The 19,658-nt window shown below is 34.9% G+C and overlaps 3 protein-coding genes across 46 annotated transcripts; 2 read left to right on the top strand and 1 right to left on the bottom strand.

Moving 5' to 3' along the window:
* The first annotated feature begins 451 nt into the window (after positions 1-451).
* Positions 452-18,221, top strand: LOC108201086 (putative pentatricopeptide repeat-containing protein At1g12700, mitochondrial). Of its 43 annotated transcripts, none has more exons than XR_010287617.1 (7): positions 452-2,427; positions 2,758-2,966; positions 14,273-15,154; positions 16,472-16,783; positions 17,060-17,168; positions 17,340-17,445; positions 18,078-18,221. XR_010287617.1 is itself a non-coding variant. In XM_064084601.1 (2 exons), exons 1-2 carry the CDS (start codon positions 555-557, stop codon positions 3,480-3,482), a joined length of 1,893 nt encoding a protein of 630 aa, XP_063940671.1. In that variant the 5' UTR covers positions 452-554; the 3' UTR covers positions 3,483-3,796. The 43 variants fall into 43 exon arrangements, 1 of the variants encoding a protein (XP_063940671.1); XR_010287634.1 differs by lacking the exons at positions 452-2,427; positions 2,758-2,966; positions 14,273-15,154; positions 16,472-16,783 and adding exons at positions 4,918-5,147; positions 5,234-5,346; positions 5,431-5,703; positions 6,901-7,211; XR_010287628.1 differs by lacking the exon at positions 2,758-2,966 and adding an exon at positions 13,695-13,903 and having other exon boundaries at positions 14,273-16,783.
* Positions 11,341-13,573, top strand: LOC108201088 (putative pentatricopeptide repeat-containing protein At1g12700, mitochondrial). 2 transcript variants are annotated; one of them, XM_064084603.1, is made up of 2 exons: positions 11,367-11,553; positions 11,685-13,573. In XM_064084603.1, exon 2 carries the CDS (start codon positions 11,730-11,732, stop codon positions 13,362-13,364), a length of 1,635 nt encoding a protein of 544 aa, XP_063940673.1. In that variant the 5' UTR covers positions 11,367-11,553; positions 11,685-11,729; the 3' UTR covers positions 13,365-13,573. The 2 variants fall into 2 exon arrangements, with proteins under 2 accessions (XP_063940672.1, XP_063940673.1); XM_064084602.1 differs by having other exon boundaries at positions 11,341-13,573.
* Positions 16,919-18,400, bottom strand: LOC108201106 (basic blue protein). The gene is made up of 3 exons (XM_017369413.2): positions 18,241-18,400; positions 17,356-17,433; positions 16,919-17,233 (listed from the first exon to the last, which is right to left on the bottom strand). Exons 1-3 carry the CDS (start codon positions 18,398-18,400, stop codon positions 17,025-17,027), a joined length of 447 nt encoding a protein of 148 aa, XP_017224902.1. The 3' UTR covers positions 16,919-17,024.
* Between the last annotated feature and the right edge of the window lie 1,258 nt (positions 18,401-19,658).

Raw genomic sequence — 19,658 nt, 5'->3', positions numbered from 1 at the left:
ATGTCCTAAAGAATCTGATATTATTCAAATGGCAATAGATTTCATAAAATGATGAATTTTATGAAATTATTTAATGTATTTTAATTTTTTTGAAATCCCATCAAAATTCATGAGATTTTGAAGTATTGTGCTTAAATCTACAAAAATCTACTCCATCCGTTTTGAAATACAGGTCGTTTGACTTTTTTGCACGTATTTTTAAGTCTTTTGACCGCAGGCTTAAAATTATTGTTTTTGAAATTTTCTTTTTCCAAATAATAATATCAATCATATATTTTTATTCAAAAAAGAATTTTTTTGAAAATAATCATTTTTTTATAGGGTCAAAGCACTTAAAAATACGTAAACAGAAAGAGTATATAAACTATGTTACATTTTATCAAAATCCGCATAAAATCAAAAATAACTCCATTAAAATCCATATATTCATAAATCAAAAAACAATCTATTTTATGTCAATCGAATGAATACACCCGCAACAGAAAATAAGCAACATTACAACAAGATCAGAGTTTGTAGATACAGAGCGGACAGTGAAGTAGAGAAATTCAAAGATGATGATGAAGAGACTGATGAGGGCCTTGTGTCCATTGAAATCTCAGTTACTACTTGCACATTCTTCTGGTAATTTCACTAGTTGCTTTGATTTGTATTCGCTTTGTCGCTTCTCCACTAAATCAAACCCTAATAATTTCCCTTATTCATCTCATCCAACTCATGCTCGACTTCAACATCTACTCCTTGAGAAGTCCAAGGTTGGTTTCGATAAACTCGATGATGGTCTCCAAGTGTTTGATAAAATGCTCCTTATGAAGCCTCTGCTTCCCGTTCTTAAATTTAATCAACTCTTAGCCGCTGTGATTAAGATGAAAGAGTACTCCGTAGCTGTCTCCCTTTTTAGAAAGATGCGTGTAGAAAGCATCCCTGTTAATGTAATTACCTTCAATACTCTCATTAACTGCTTTTGTCACTTGAATCGTGTTGATTTTGCCTTTTCACTATTGGCTGGAATCATCAAGCATGGTTTTGTCCCTGATGTGTTTACTTATACCACTCTCATCAGGGGCCTTATTTCCCAAGATATGCCTCATGAGGCTCAGCTTTTGTTCCAGAACCTCATTAGATTTAAACTTATTCAACCCAATGTTGTTACCTATACAACTATCATTGACGGCATCTGCAAGAGAGGGAATCCTTCTGTGGCTGTTAAGTTGTTTAAAATTATGGAGAAGAAAGGTTGCAGGCCTAATACGATCACTTACACCACAATTATTGACTGTTTATGTAAACATGGATTAGTTGATCAAGCATTGGGTCTTCTCCACCGAATGACAAGGAAAGGCATATCCCCAAATGTTATAACCTACAGCTCGTTAATTCAAGGACTGTGTGACATTAATCGATGGCATGATGTCAAATTATTGCTCAAGGAGATGGATGTTAGGAACATTTCTCGAGATGTTTTTACTTACAGCATATTGGTTGATGCGTATTGCAAAGAAGGAATGATTGAAGATGCAGAGGATGTGATACAGTTGATGATTCAAAGAGGCCATTATCCTGATGTAGTAACATATAATGCACTAATGGATGGATACTGCTTGAGGGGAGAGGTTGATAAAACATTAGCAGTGTTCGAAAGCATGAAGAGAAAGGCAATATTGCCTGATACACTTAGCTATAATACTCTCATCAATGGTTATTGTAAAAAGTTGAAAGTGGACATAGCAATAGATCTTTTTCAACAAATGCCCTCTGAAGGTTTAACCCCAAATACTGAGACTTACAATACTATACTGCAAGGTTTTTTTCGTGCGGGTAGACATGTTGAAGCACGTAAATTTTTTAAGGAAAAGATGATGCTTAACAAAGGTCTTCAGTTGAATAAAGTGACTTGCGCAATTTTATTGGATGGTCTTTGCAAGAATGGTTATGTTCGTGAAGCACTATCCTTTTTCCAAATGATGGAATGCAGTGGGCTAGTTCCTGATATATATATTTACACCATTCTGATTGATGGATTAAGCAAAAACGGACAACTTGAAGCAGCAAGAACTCTTTTTAGCAACCTTCCTGCGAAAGGTCTGCGACCTAATGTCAAGACATACACATTGATGATCCAAGCATATTTTCATGGAGGGTTATTGAATGAAGCGACTGAACTATTCAGGGAAATGGAAGCTAATGATTGCTTGCCTACTGATGTCACATACAACATGCTTATCCGTGGTTGTTTACAGAATAAGAAGTACTATGAAGCAGGTGTATTCCTAGATGAAATGCTTGGCCACAGCTTTGCAGCAGATGCATCTACAGCATCTGCATTACTGGACTTACTTGAAGTGCAAGAACCGGATCCTCCTCTCCTTGCCTTGCGTGATAAGTACTCTCCGATCCTTAAGTGTTTGAAAGGAAGAGAGTGCCCAGGTACATAATCTTTTCGAGTTTGCTAGGATTAGTTCGATATAAGTGTTGTAAAATTTGCAGTTCTCCTACTGGTCCTTTGTTGTTTACGCATCCAGTTTTTTCGATTTTTTTATTGTCTGTAATCATCACTCCGAGGAAATACAACAATAAGTTAAGCTACTCTTTGGAGTCCCTCGACTCAGTTAAGTTCAAAAATTTTCTTTGGTTTCTTTGTTAATGGCCCAATATCTAATAGATGAGAAATTTTGGAAAGGCAAGAAGTATATTTGACAGCCTTCCTTGAAAATATTTTTGCGACCTACTGTGAAGACATACACAATGATGATACAGGTATTTTGTCAAGAAGGCTTACTCAATAAAGCAAATGAACCATATGTGGAAATGGAAGAAATGATTGCTTCCCAAATGATGCTACCTCCATCACCCTTATCTGTGGTTTTTGCACAACGGGGCAATTGTACTTAAAGAAGAGATATGTGGTCGCGGCTTCTCAGAATATATGCTTCTAAGACCTCCATGTTACTGGACTTGCTTGAATGGTGGGAACAGGATCAAAATTTGCTTGCTTTGTGTATGAGGTTCTTGCCATGGTTATTTTTTTTCTGTTTTAAGTGATGAACATTAATTATTTATGGATCAATTATACATCTATTAGATTACTTAACATATGTGTTGTAACTGTTGATTTGTATGAGATAACATGCCATGAATCTCATGTGCTATTAAATTTGGTATTTAACAACTACTCTTGGATGAAACTTGTCCCATGAAATATTGTTCAATTCTATTTCAGAGAGTTCTTCTGTTCCTCTTCATGTTGCTCTGGTGATTTATCGAGAAAATCAAAGAGTATTTTCTTAATGAGTGCAAATGTGGTGTGCTGGTGTTTACAAATATATTTAAGTGCCTTTTTGATTATTTCCTCTGTATATAATTTGCTTTTATGATTGGACTGGATCCGGACGGAGCGCTCATTTAAAAGAGGTAGCTTTGATGCAAGTATATTCAGGATTGCTGTCTTTTCTATTTAAACAGCTGCGACCGAGTTGAAGTAGTATATCGGCAGATACCTCTACCACCTACATGCCAATGGACCTACTCAGATCAGAAAAACAGGACCCAGTTCTCCATGCTTTGCATAGGAAGTTCTTTCCCCAAGTGTAAGCAAGGAGAGAGTTTGTTAAGGTACAAGATAGTTTTAAAGGTTCTTCCACAAATTTGGAGTTAAATCATATTGGTATCTATTGGTGACTAGCTGTATTAGTATTATGTCAAATGCCACTGTTTTAAGTTTTGGCAATTCCTCTTTGTTTGTATTTAGTTTAGTTATATCTCTCAACATAATATGATTACGGTTGGTTGGAGTCAATTTGATATTATTTTGTTGAATATTAAATTTTTTGCAATTGCATTAGTTGGCTTGGTCTTTCTTTTGTCAGAGCCTTGGTCCATCATGTCTCCAGAAATTAACATATATTATATACCTATACAAATTTATCCACAAGAAGCCTCAATTAGCTTGGTATCTTTTACTAATACTAAAAAGCCTCAATTAGTCCTGGTCTTTGCGAGAACGTTTATGTTCTTGACATGGTTGTCATGTCGGTCGACTAGTCTCGACTAGTCGACGACTAGTCGACTAAGCGGTGAATGGATGTCGACTCAACTTGTCGACTAGCTGAATGTTGATATTTCGGTCGACTAGTCGACTAGTCGACGACCAACTAGTCGACTAGTCGAGCTGCTAAATATCCTGCTTTGGTTTTCTCTGATTATATTTTCTGCTCTGTTTTTCTGCAATCTGCACAATAAGTTGTGCATAACTTTGTATATATTATTTCTGCGCATATTTGTTGCTTACTTGCTGCACTACCACATCACATCACAGTATCACACAATTGTTATATATCAGTTGTTACATATTTTACTTTGTTTTATTGTTATTTGTTAACTCTTTTCGCTTTTCCATCATTCTCTTTAAGTTTCCGATTCTTAATTCCTTAGAATCTGAAATACTGTAAAACATTGTGGAAGGTGTTAGAACTAAAAAATCCAATTTACACGATATATATATATGTGTGCGTGTGTGTGTGTGTGTCTATATATATATATAATTTTTAATTTATAATAATATTTTTTTTGTCAACTAGTCTACGACTTGTCAACGACTAGTCGACTAGTCGATTAGACGGAGGTCCATCGACTCGCCTCGACTCATCGACGTGACAACCATGGTTCTTGAAGCACTGTCCTTTCTTCAAATGATGGAATGCAGTGGGTTAGTTCCTGCTTTATGCATTTGCCATTCTGATTGATGGATTAAGCAAAAAAGGACAACTTGAAGCAGCAAGAACTCTTTTTAACAACCTTCCTGCGAAAGGTTTGCGACCTAATGTCAAGACATACACAGTGATGATCCAAGCATATTGTCATGGAGGGTTATTGGATGAAGCGAATGAACTATTCAGGGAAATGGAAGCTAATGATTGCTAGCTTGGTGATGTCACATACTACATGCTTATCCACGGTTGCTTACAGAATAGGAAGTACTATGAAGCAGGTGTACTCCTAGATGAAATGCTTGGTCTCCGCTTTGTCGCGGATGCATCTACGGCATCTGCATTACTACACTTACTTGAAGTGAAAGAACGGGATCCTGCTCTACTCGCCTTGCATGTGAGGTACTTTCCATAGGTGTGACAAAGGATGAGAGTGCCCAGGTACATACTTTTTTCGAATTTGCCAGCATTTGTTAAGGTTTGCAAACAAATTTGCAGGCAGTAACAATCAAAATAATGGCATGTAGTGCGCACAGGCTCAACTACTATGCTGTGAGATGTTATATGCTGTAAAGTTCGCAGTTGTTCTCCTACCGACTAATATATTTTCTTCCATGTACTGAAATGACCAATTGTTGGGGTTAGTTTATATATATATATATTTTTTTTTCCAGATAGTTTTTATATAATATAATTAGCTAGTAAAATTTTGGAATGATGATAGGAGGATTGTGCCATGATGGTTTGTTTGATGAAGCCAGTGATCTATTTGCTGAAATGGAAGATAATGATTGCTCCCCAGATGCTGTTACCCACAACACACATATTTGTAGTTCTTATAATAAGTACAGTGCAGGTGTACATGTGGATCAGATGCGTTCTCGTGACTTCTCAGCAGATGCATCAACCACTTACTGGACTTGCTCAAACCGCAAGATGCCCAGAACCGTTGCGTTAAAGGCTATTGATATGTATAACAAAGGGAGCGATTGCTAAGGTACATAATTTATTTCATTTGCCAACATTCTCCAGATGTAGCCAGTTCTATCAAAAACCAATTAGTGCCGACTTTGCTAAAGTTGCAGTATAATAGTCTCTTTCTCATGTTAAGATGCCAGGTTGGATATTTAAAGTCAAAACTGCACAAAAATGAAAGAAATGTAGTATATGTTTTTATCATTCCTCCTTCACTTTTCACTTATGACTCTAAGTCTAAATTGAGAGTCTCTTAGTGATATTTGAATTTTCTAAGGGTGTCTACTAGTCTGTTTCTTTCCTCCACAAAGGATATAGTTCTGTATTATACTCTTCTTCACTATAACCTCTCGTTACTACTGTTAGATTCTGACAATGAACAACCTGGATGGAGAGATCAAGTGATACTGACTCTGTAGGTTTTTCATCCCATGCCAATTGGCAGTAGCAGATCCCAAGGCCCCTGTCTAGCACTTTCAGGTGAACACCTGAAAGAGTTGTGTAGAGCTTTTCAACTAGTCATCCCAGGTCTTTAATAAAAATGAAATTGCAGCTCTTATCTTATGTTACCACAGTAAAAAAAAACTTGAGCAAATGCAACTATAATTTACTCAATTCTCTCAATTTCTATTGAAACCCCATTGTATTTTTTTTTTCCTCAAGTGAAAAAATAATCAGTTACAATTATAATTAGAAATCAATTCTCCGATTTGTCCAGATCTCCAGTATCTTACCGAGTTACCGGTGTGCTTGATGATGTCCAAATTCTTACAAATTCATTTTTTGCATGGTTCACGCTTGCTGTCATATATGAATTAGACTATCAGACTTTTCAAGAGTTGTACTGTAACTGCCTGAGTTATGTGTAGTCTTCTTAGTCACTTGGTCAGATTTTCAGCTGATCATCTCATTACTCAATGCATTGATTACTGCTGTCCATCTCATGACCATAATATGCTCCTTTAGGGTAATTTTCTTGCTGGTGCAAGGTAGCTGTCCGAATGGAAAATATAAATGTGTAAAATAAGTTGAACTTTAGAAATCTATTATCTATTAAAACCTTTTGTTTCAATACTAGATACTATGACATGCAATATCTTGCAAAATGGCCTTTGCAGTACTTATTTGTTAATGAAACACTGTCCTTTCAGTTGATGCAATTCAGTGATTTCATTCCTGAAATTTTCATGTCTAATATCCTGCTTGACAAGTTGTGCAGGAAACGAAGAGGTTTACAATGCCAAATATCTTTATGTTAACTTACTTTCAACGACTGCAAAAACAGGACATACACAATGCTGATGTAAGGATTTGTCGAGAAGGTTTGACGAAATAATGCCCTGTTTGGAGGAGTTGAAGCTGAAATGATTGCTTGCCAGATAATGACCCACATTATACTCGAATGTGAAGGTATTCAAACTAAGAAGTACAGTGAAGCATTTCTATTCATTTTAGCCCAAAGTTTTTAGTTTTTACCGGTTCTTCAAAGATGCATCTCGGCTTCCATTTAAAGAAGCCTAATCGATAGAGGTACATTATCGATTTTTGTTTTTTTTCCCTTGTTTAAGTTGTTCTTGCCAGATAAGAATAATGATTGCCAAAAAGTAGAATGTAAGAAATTGTTGGCTCATGGTATAATATTGAACACATTTTCTTGCGTTATCACCAACATATTTTAACGTAGACAATGACCAAAGTTTGAAGTAAGTAAACTTAATGTAGATATTATATCAAGCATATTGTTCTTATAATTACAATTAGCATCACATGGATTACAATAATCTGCTATTAGCTTAAAGTTAATTAGGTCGTAACAATAGCTATCTGCATTCCAGCAGTACAGTGGCCCATTGTACCACAAATGAAGTAGTTGACTCCATTTTGCAGCGTTATTGCATCATTTCCATTTTCCGGTGCTCAGGATGTTTGCCTTGTCAGATACAACACAGTTCAGGTAATCTTCATATTTGGTCTCATTTATTGTAACCACATTATGCAGATTTCTATTGTAGTTAAATACTGCAAATGAAAACCAATCAAAAAAATGTAAAAATTTGATCAGTTAAAGTGAAGATGATTTTTATGTTGATATGCAACAATGGTGTTAAATTCCATGATTTAACAGATTATTGCTGGCTTACCGATTATGTCACCTGCGTGAAAGGTTTTCCCAGAAGGCCAATCTTTTATGTTGAAGTCCCAATCGACATAATAAACCACTGCATTTGTTTGTAAGTCATCATAAAACACCTTGAAATATTTCTAGAGTGGATTATAAAAAATTTGAATCGAACTTTCTTGAGTAGTAAATTTGTGTGTTCCCCTGACTTCACAATCATCCTTAACATCGTAGCCTAACTGGATAACTTTCTTTCAATAACAGAATGCAACCCATAGTGATTATGAATATCAATAGTAAAGAATTTTCACCCACATATGTCGTTGACTCGTTGTCATGCTATTCTCCACTACTTTGTGAATCCCTCAAAACTTGAGAGTTCTACCATACACACGAACAGTAAAGCAGGACAATATGCGAGTGGTGCTGTTAGCTTTTACATCTAGAAAATAATGATCTAGAACTACATTGTCCAGAGGATAATTTTCGAGGGTAAAATAAAAGCTGAAATAACTTGCTTTACTATTATATTATAATACGTGTTTATGCTGTTAAGCAGAGATTTATAATCAGAAGATATATAACACCTCCCGTCCTCTGAGTCTATAACATGCTAATATTTTGTCCATGTAGTTCAAAATTAACATATTTATCCTCCTAAGTTGGCAACACCTTACACCTAGCAATGGCATTAGTACCACTGACATTCAGAAGAAATGTTAAGGTTATGAACCCCTTCACAGGTCATTGACAAAGTAACCAAAGAAAATGCCGTGATCATAACTTCCAGGGTTACAGTGCATGACAATAATAAGTTTGAGGACGAGAGAGCACCATTAACCGTATAGGTAAATATGAAGCTCATCTCCGGAACCAATTAAACATATAATGAAGAAAAAGTTTACCTGGGATCCCAGGGAAGGAGGGAACGGGAAGTTGGGGATGGCGGGAAGCTGGAACGGTGCATTCATAAGAAGCCGGCCAGCCCTGGCCTCATACATGCCAAAGAATGACAAAGCCATGAATATTGGTAATACCATGACCAACTGGAAACCAATAGTCATCTTGTCTCAATGAGCGACACAATGACAGAGGCAGGTTAGTAGATTTTCTATTGTTTAGAATGTTTCTGTATATATAGCAATATTCTGTTTCAAAAGTCTTCAGATGTGTGCTTGGTACTGATGAAACATTTTTCTTTCCGAAATTCAAATGGAAGACTTGATATTCTGTGTACGCAGCAAGGTGTGCAATGGGTACAGAGGTGTATAGCCAAACTACAGTACATTAACATATCATAAACGTCAAGTTGAGTGTCTTATTTTGGTGTCCCATGCATCATGTTAACCATTGTATTAGTTTTTTTAAGCGAGCCTGAATTTATAGGTCAAAAAGCGAAGCACTCTTTTCTAGACCCGACGATCCGTTCGTATAGTATACTTCGGTGTCGTGTACTTAGAAACCAAACACAAAACCGACCACCGACCATTCAGTGTTCATGTATTTTCGTGTTGTGTAACTCCGTTTCCGGGTCGTTCTCATCGTGTTTCGTGTAAAGTTGAACTGAAATATTTAATAAATATAAATAAATATATAAAATAATGTAAGTATTAGATTTCTAGGTAAAAATTTTACAAAATTATATGAAATATATACATTTGAGTCACTTATACTTACAATATTATAAACTATCCATTATTTTAAAAGAAAATAACATATATTTAATTATTTATTATAATTATACATATTTATAATTAAATATTAATATTTAATTATAAATTATATTTATTTCGTGTAACTCGTGTCGTGTACTCAAAGGGCAAACACAAAACCGACATTACACGTCAGTCGTGTACTTAGTGTTCTAGTATTTTTTGTGCCGTGTACTCAAAATGAAAACACAAACACTAAATTTTCGTTTAATTTTCGTGTCACGTGGAAAATCGTACTATTGACATTCTCTCTCCAAATTGTCCCTACTTTTGAGAAAAACTTTATTCCATCTTTTATAGTATTTATTAATCCGGAAAGATGGATGCTCTGGAATAGTATCAGAATGTGGATTACTGGAAAGGGAGGCAAATGAACCTGTGGGTTGGATTGGATTGCTGTCATGTTATTATTATTTTCTTCATATTACAAAATGAAAAAAGAAAGTCCGAAACTGAAAAGTAAAAACACAAGCTGAAACTAAGGTTATGGAATGAGTTTCCTGTCTGATTCATAACCTATGCGATGTTTAAATTCAAGTTTGACTACAAGTTAATATTTATGTATAATTTTAAAAGTGTTAAAATTAAATATGAGAGTTAAATTAAATATAATTTTTAATAATGTTTTTCTCATACTTTATATAACCTGATTATATTTATATATTATAAGTTATGTAAGTTTTAATAGAGTGGATGGAGTATATTTCAAATTAAATAATTTTAAACAAAAAATTAAAGTGATAACTAAAATATTTGAATATTCGTGATTATGATTTTTTTTGAATTAAAAATATAAAATAATCGATAAGCATTTTAAAAAAAAATTAAATTAAGATCTAAAAATAGTTGAGAAATGAGAATGGAAGAAAAATTATTTTAACTTTTAGTTAAAGAAAAATGATGAAGTAGGTGAGAAATGAGTATGAGAGGGAATAAGTGGAGATTGTAATTAATGAGAAAGAGAAAACAAATTAATTAATTAATTAATTAATTAATCAAATAATAAGTGAAAGATGATGTTAGCAATTGAAGGAGAAGCTGACATATGTATATCATTTGGTGTTTTTTTTAGTTATAGTATTGATTTTTAACTATTCCAATTTTAATCGGACATTTTAGATTGGGTCAGTTTGAGAAAATCAAAATTTATAGGTGTACTTTTAATCCGGGTATATGTAGGATTGAAATTTTTTATTTGAATCGGTTAAAATATAATCGTTTTGGACCTGTTTGGACTAGGGATGACTATTGAATTGGATCAAGTATGAGGAATGGTATGACAAAATACATATTCAAACTCCGAATTTTTTATCCATCCCAGATTCAATCTGAACTCGAAAAATATCTAAAATGAATAGTTGAACCTAATCCTATGAATTTCGGATTGGATTTCGGGTATACACGAAACTTGATTTTTTTTTTATATTGAATATCTAAAACCTAAAACCTGAACCTGAAATCGGAAAATATTTTTAATTACTGATTATTTATGATTATAAAAATTACAAGCACTCGAAATCAATATCAGTTTGGTTTATAAATGAATAACTAAAATTTTATTAATCAAATCAATTAACAATATTTGTTTCTAGAAAATTTTAGTTCACTGTATCAACCATTTGAATTATACAATAATTTAATTTTGTTAAAGTTTATTATTAGCCAATTTTTAACTTTAAGAAAAATACATATTCTAATTATACAATAATATGTATATTGTATAATCTCCAGTATATAAAATAATATATAATTGTGTTATATAATTTAATACGACATGTAATATATAAAATTATATATATATATAATTATATTATTCTCCGGTTTCAGATTCGGATGGTGATACAAAATTACAGAGAATTTTAACATTGAAGCACACAATCGCAGTGAAACAGAAAATACACAACATTACAATTTACAAGAAGAGCAGAGTTTGTAGATAAAGAGCAGACAGTGAAAGAGAGAAATTCAAAGATGATGATGAAGAGACTGATGAGGACCTTCTGTCCATTGAAATCTCAGTTACTACTTGCACATTCTTCTGGTAATTTCACTTGTTGCTTTGATTTGTATTCGCTTTCTCGCTTCTCCACTAAACCAAACCCTAATAATTTCCCTTATTCATCTCATCCAACTCATGCTCGACTTCAACATCTACTCCTTGAGAAATCCAAGGTTGGTTTCGATAAACTCGATGATGCTCTCCAAGTGTTTGATAAAATGCTCAGTATGAAACCTCTGCCTAATGTTATCGACTTCAATCAACTGTTAGCCGCCCTTGTTAAAATGAAACACTACTCAGTAGCTGTCTCTGTTTTTAGAAAGATGCGTGTAGAAAGCATCCCTGTTAATGTAATTACCTTTAATACTCTCATTAACTGCTTTTGTCACTTGAATCATGTCGAATTTGCCTTTTCATTACTGGCTGGAATTATTAAGTACGGTTTTGTTCCTGATGTGTTTACCTATAACACTCTCATCAGGGGCCTTATTTCCCAAGATATGCCTCATGAGGCTCAGCTTTTGTTCCAGAACCTCATCACATTTAAACTTATTCAACCCGATGTTGTAACCTATAACACAATCATTGACGGCATCTGCAAGAGAGGGAATCCTTCTGTGGCTGTTAAGTTGTTCAAATATATGGTCAAGAAAGGTTGCAAGCCTGATGCCGTAACTTACAACACACTTATTGACTGTTTGTGTAAGCATAGATTGGTTGATCAAGCATTGGGTCTTCTCCACCAAATGACAAGGAAAGGCATATCCCCAAATGTTATAACCTACAACTCATTAATTCTAGGTCTGTGTGACATAAATCGATGGCATGATGTCAAACTATTGCTCAAGGAGATGAATGTTAGGAACATTTCTCGAGATGTTTTTACTTACAACATATTGGTTGATGCGTATTGCAAAGAAGGAATGATTGAAGATGCGGAGGATGTGATAGAGTTGATGACTCAAAGGGGCCATTGTCCTGATGTAGTAACATATAATGCACTAATGGATGGATACTGCTTGAGGGGAGAGGTTGATAAAACATTAGCAGTGTTTGAAAGCATGAAGAGAAAGGCAATATTGCCTGATACACTTAGCTATAATATCCTCATCAATGGTTATTGTAAAAAGTTGAAAGTGGACATAGCAATAGATCTTTTTCAACAAATGCCCTCTGAAGGTTTAACCCCAAATACTGAGACTTACAATACTATACTGCAAGGTTTTTTTCGTGCGGGTAGACATGTTGAAGCACGTAAATTTTTTAAGGAAAAGATGATGCTGAACAAAGGTCTTCAGTTGGATAAAGTGACTTGCGCTATTTTATTGGATGGTCTTTGCAAGAACGGTTGTGTTCGTGAAGCACTGTCCTTTTTCCAAATGATGGAATGCAGTGGGCTAGTTCCTGATATATATATTTACACCATTCTGATTGATGGATTAAGCAAAAACGGACAACTTGAAGCAGCAAGAACTCTTTTTAGCAACCTTCCTGCGAAAGGTCTGCGACCTAATGTCAAGACATACACAATGATGATCCAAGCATATTTTCATGGAGGGTTATTGAATGAAGCGACTGAACTATTCAGGGAAATGGAAGCTAATGATTGCTTGCCTACTGATGTCACATACAACATGCTTATCCGTGGTTGTTTACATAATAAGAAGTACTATGAAGCAGGTGTATTCCTAGATGAAATGCTTGGTCACAGCTTTGCAGCAGATGCATCTACAGCATCTGCATTAGTGGACTTACTTGAAGTGCAAGAACCGGATCCTCCTCTCCTTGCCTTGCGTGATAAGTACTCTCCGATCCATAAGTGTTTAAAAGGAAGAGAGTGCCCAGGGACATAATCTTTTCGATTTTGCCAGGATTAGTTCGATACAAGTGTTGTAAAGTTTGCAGTTCTCCTACTGGTCCTTTGTTGTTTACGCATCCAGTTTTTTCGATTTTTTTTATTGTCTGTAATCACTAATCATCACTCCGAGGAAATACAACAATATGTTAAGCTACTCTTAGGAGTCCCTCAACTCAGTTAAGTTCAAAAATTTTCTTTGGTTTCTTTGTTAATGGCCCAATGTCTAATAGATGTGAAATTTTGAAAAGGCAAAAAGTATATATGACAGCCTTCCTTGAAAATATTTTTGTGACCTACTGTGAAGACATACACAATGATGATACAGGGATTTTGTCAAGAAGGCTTACTCAATAAAGCAAATGAACCATATGTGGAAATGGAAGCAATGATTGCTTGCCAAATGATGCTACCTCCATCACCCTTATCTGTGGTTTTTGCACAACGGGGCAATTGTACTTAAAGAAGAGATTTGTGCTCGCGGCTTCTCAGAATATATGCTTCTAAGCCCTCCATGTTACTGCACTTGCTTGAATGGTGGGTACAGGATCAAAATTTGCTTGCTTTGTGTAAGAGGTTCTTGCCATAGTTATTTTAGATTACTTAACGTATGTGTTGTAATTGTTGATTAGTATGAGATAACATGTACATGAATCTCATGTGCTACTAAATTTAGTATTTAACAACTACTCTTGGATGAAACTTGTCCTATGAAATATTGTTCAAATTTTATTTCAGAGAGTTCTTCTGTTCCTCTTCATGTTGCTCTGGTGATTAATCGAGAAAATCAAAGAGTATTTTCTTAATGAGTGCAAATGTGGTGTGCTGGTGTTTACAAATATATTTAAGTGCCTTTTTGAATATTTCCTCTGTATATAATTTGCTTTTATGATTGGACTGGATCAGAACGGAGCGCTCATTTAAAAGAGGTAGTTTTGATGCAAGTATATTCAGGATGAAGAATTCTGGACTTGCTGTCTTTTCTATTCAAACAGCTGCGACAGAGTTGAAGTAGTATATCGGCAGATACCTCTACCACCTACATGCCAATGGACCTACTCAGATCAGAAAAACAGGACCCAGTTCTTGCATAGGAAGTTCTTGCCCCAAGTGTAGCAAGGAGAGAGTTTGTTAAGGTGCAAAATATTTTTAAAGGTTCTTCCACAAATTTGGAGTTAAATCATATTGGTATGTATTGGTGACTAGCTGTATTAGTATTATGTCAAATGCCACTGTTTTAAGTTTGGGCAATTCCTCTTTGTTTGTATTTAGTGTAGTTATATCTCGCAACATACTATGATTACAGTTTGTATTGCTCGCCAGTTGCTGTTACCCACAACACACTTGTTTGTAGTTTTTATATACAATTAAGTACAGTGAAGCAGGTGTACATGTAGATCAGATGCGTTCTCGTCACTTCTCAGCAGATGCATCAGCCACTTACTGGACTTGCTCAAACCACAATATGCCCAGAATCGTTGCGTTAAAGGCTCAGGTTATGCTTTTAGGACAAGGCTCAGGTGCAACGGCTCAGATCATTCATGGACAGATGCATTGCCGATAGAGGTGAGTCCCATGTGTTAGAAATCATGGGCCAAGGTACAATTTACTTATATTTCACACAAAACTTTGTTTTGCACTAAGTCGGGGGTCTCACGGAAACAGCCTCCTTACTCTAAATGAGTAGGGGCATGGTCTGCGTACATTTTACCCTCACCAGACCCTGCTCTAAGCGGGATATACTGGGTTAATTGTTTGGTTTGGTTTGGAAAGGGAGAGATTGCTAAGGTACATAGTTTTTTTCATTTGCCAACATTCTCCTGATGTAGCCAGTCTTATCAAAAACCAATTAGTGCGACTTTGCTAAAGTTGCAGTATAATAGTCTCTTTCTCATTTTAAGATGCCTGGACGGATATTCAAAGTCAAAACTGCACAAAAATGAAAGTAATGTAGTATATGTTTATATCATTCCTCCTTCACTTTTCACGCATGACTCTAAATCGAGAGTCTCTTAGTGATATTTGAATTTTCAGAAGGTTGTCTACTAGTCTGTTTCTTTCCTCCACAAAGGAGATAGTTCCGTATTATACTCTTCTTTACTATAACCTCTCGTTACTACTGTTAGATTCTGACAACGAACAACCTGGATCAAGTGATACTGACTGTGTAGGTTTTTAATCCCTTGCCAATTGGCAGTAGCAGATCCCAAGACCCCTGTCTAGCACTTTCAGGTGAACACCTGAAAGAGTTGTGTAGAGCTTTTCAACTAGTTGATAGATAAAACCCACCAAATTCTTCTACACACTTCTGAATTACAAGAGATAAAAGACTTGAGATTAGTGTTGATATCAGTCCTTCCCTGCGAACGATACTCTCAAAATACTCGACAACATCATCCCAGGTCTTTAATAAAAATAAAATTGCAGCTCTTATCTTATGTTACCACAGTAAAAAAACCCTTGAGCAAATGCAACTATAATTTACTCAACTCTCTCATTTTCTATTGAAATCTCATAGTATTTTTTTTTTATTTTTCTCGGTGAAAAAATAATCAGTTACAATTATAATCAGAAATCAATTCTCCGATTTGTCCAGATCTCCAGTATCTTACTGAGTTACCGGTGTGCTTGATGATGTCCAAATTCTTACAAATTCATTTCTTGCGTGGTTCACGCTTGCTGTCATATATGAATTAGACTATCAGACTTTTCAAGAGTTGTACACTTGTACTGTAACTGCCTGAGTTATGTGTAGTCTTCTTAGTCACTAGGTCAGATGTTCAGCTGATCATCTCATTACTCAATGCATTGATTACTGCTGTCCATCTCATGACCATAATATGCTCCTTTAGGGTAATTTTCTTGCTGCCGCAAGGTAGCTGTCCGAATGGAAAATATAAATGTGTAAAATAAGTTAAACTTTAGAAATCTATTATCTATTAAAACCTTTTGTTTCAATACCAGATACTATGACATGCAATATCTTGCAAAATGGCCTTTGCAGTACTTATTTGATAATGAAACACTGTCCTTTCAGTTGATGCAATTCAGTGATTTCATTCCTGATATTATCATGTCTAATATCCTGCTTGACAAGTTTTGCAGGAAACGAAGAGGTTTACAATGCCAAATATCTTTATGTTAACTTACTTTCAACGACTGCAAAAACAGGACATACACAATGCTGATGTAAGGATTTGTCGAGAAGGTTTGACGAAATAATGCCCTGTTTGGAGGAGTTGAAGCTGAAATGATTGCTTGCCAGATAATGCACCCACATTATACTCGAATGTGAAGGTATTCAAACTAAGAAGTACAGTGAAGCATTTCTATTCATTTCAGCGCAAAGTTTTTGGTTTTTACCGGTGCTTCAAAGATGCATCTCGGCTTCCATTTAAAGAAGCCTAATCGATAGAGGTACATTATCCATTTTTATTTTTTTTCCTTGTTTAAGTTGTTCTTGCCAGATAGAAATTGTTGCCTCATGGTCTAATATAGAACACATTTTCTCGTGTTATCACCAACATATTTTAACGTAAACAATGACCAAAGTTTGAAGTAAATAAACTTAATGTAGATATTATATCAAGCATATTGTTCTTATAATTACAATTAGCATCACATGGATTACAATAATCTGCTATTAGCTTAAAGTTAATTAGGTCGTAACAATAGCTATCTGCATTCCAGCAGTACAGTGGCCCATCGTACCACAAATGAAGTAGTTGACTCCATTTTGCAGTGTTATTGCATCATTTCCGGTGCTCAGGACTTTTGCCTTGTCAGATACAACACAGTTCAGGTAATCTTCATATTTGGTCTCATTTATTGTAACCACATTATGCAGATTTCTATTGTAGTTAAATACTGCAAATGAAAACCAATCAAACAAATGCAAAAATGTGATCAGTTAAAGTGAAGATGATTTTTATGTTTATATGCAACAATGGTTTTAAATTTCATGATTTAACAGATGATTGCTGGCTTACCGATTATGTCACCTGCGTGAAAGGTTTTCCCAGAAGGCCAATCTTTTATGTTGAAGTCCCAATCGACATAATAAACCACTGCATTTGTTTGTAAGTCATCATAAAACACCTTGAAATATTTCTAGAGTGGATTATAATACATTTGAATCAAACTTTCTTGAGTAGTAACTCTGTGTGTTCCCCTGACTTCACAATCATCCTTAACATTGTAGTCTAACTGGATAACTTTCTTTCAATAACAGAATGCAACCCATAGTGATTGTGAATATCAATAGTAAAGAATTTTCACCCACATATGTCGTTGACTCGTTGTCATGCTATTCTCCACTACTTTGTGAATCCCTCAAAACTTGAGAGTTCTACCATACACACGAACAGTAAAGCAGGACAATATGCGAGTGGTGCTGTTAGCTTTTACATCAAGAAAATAATGGTCTAGAACTACATTTGCCCAGAGGATAATTTTCGAGGGTAAAATAAAAGCTGAAATAACTTGCTTTACTATTATATTATAATACATATATATGCTGTTAAGCAGAGATTTATAATCAGAAGATATATAACACTTCCCGTCCTCCGAGTCCATAACATGCTAATATTTTGTCCATGTAGTTCAAAATTAACATATTTATCCTCCTAAGTTGGCAACACCTTACACCTAGCAATGGCATTAGTACCACTGACATTCAGAAGAAATGTTAAGGTTATGAACCCCTTCACAGGTCATTGACAATAGTAAACAAAGAAAATGCCGTGATCGTAACTTCAAGGGTTACAGTGCATGACAATAAGAAGTTTGAGGATGAGAGAGCACCAGTAACTGTATAGGGAAAGATGAAGCTCATCTTCGGAACCAATTAACAATATAATGAAGAAAAAGTTTACCTGGGATCCCAGGGAAGGAGGGAAACGGGAAGTTGGGGATGGCGGGAAGCTGGAACGGTGCATTCATAAGAAGCCGGCCAGCCCTGGCCTCATACATGCCAAAGAATGACAAAGCCATGAAAAATGGTAATACCATGAACAACTGGAAACCAATAGTCATCTTGTCTCAATGAGCGACAAAATGACAGAGGCAGGTCAGTAGATTTGCTATTGTTTAGAATGTTTCTGTATATATAGCAATACTCTGTTTCAAAAGTCCTCAGATGTGTGCTCAGTACTGATGAACCATTTTTCTTTCGAAAATTCGAATCCAAGACTTGATAAAGTGTGCAATGGGTACAGAGTTGTATGGCCAGATTACAGTACATTAACATACCATAAACGTAGAAGTTGAGTGTCTGATTTTGGTGTTCCATGCATCATGTTAACCATTGTATTAGTTTTTTTATGTGAGCCTGAATTTTATAGGTCAAAAAGTGAACCACTCTTTTTCTGACTATTGAAATTCTCTCTGCAAATTGTCCCTACTTTGAGTAAAAGTTTATTCCATCTTTTTTATTTATTAATCCGGAAAGATAGAGGCTCTAGAATAGTATCAGAATGTGGATTACTGGAAAGGGAGGCAAATGAACCTGTGGGTTGGATTAGTGTTATGTTATTATTATTATTATCTTCATATTACAAATTGAAAAAAGAAAGTCCGAAACTGAAAAGTAAAAACACTAGTTGAAACTAAGGTTTGAATTAGTTCCTGTCTGATTCATAAACCTTAGTTCCATGCTATGTTTAATCCAAGAGTTGGATTAATGATTTTGTAAATTTACACACAGAATAAATGGTGTTGAGCAATCTTTCTTTGCCGTTGTTAATATAGGAGTTATCATATTTCGTGTACTTACGAGGGAGACGCTAGTATTATGCAAATAATAATGTGTTTTTTTCTTGTTTCGTTTCAAACGTTGTGTTTTTATATAGACTTCTGAACGAGATGTTGCTTCAAATTGCTGCTGCAATACGTAGTATTTTGGTAGAGAAGATCTCAGTACACGGAATTTTATTATAACTAAATATTACTCCCTCCGTCTCATGATTGTTTCTTAACGTTGTTTGCATGCATGTTAAGGCTCTCGTAAAGTATAGTTCATAATATTTTTTTTAATTTATTTTTCTGAATAAAAGTTTAAACATCAAATTTTTATTCAGAATTTTTTTTAGAAAAAAAACATCATAGAAACTATATTTTAAAGAGTTCTTAAAAAACGTGCCAAAAAATGATGTTAACGATCCAATGGGACGGAGGGAGTACTCTTTCCGCTTAATATGTTTATTTATATACACGTTCTAATATATTGTACTTTCTTTTTGAGAGTATTTTTAATATTGGAAAGTTTATTCGCTGATTTTTAACAGGTTACAAT

The sequence above is a fragment of the Daucus carota genome, chromosome 9 (genome assembly GCF_001625215.2).
Source record: "Daucus carota subsp. sativus chromosome 9, DH1 v3.0, whole genome shotgun sequence".
NCBI lineage: Eukaryota > Viridiplantae > Streptophyta > Magnoliopsida > Apiales > Apiaceae > Daucus > Daucus carota.
This window is presented reverse-complemented; position numbering and strand designations above follow the sequence as displayed.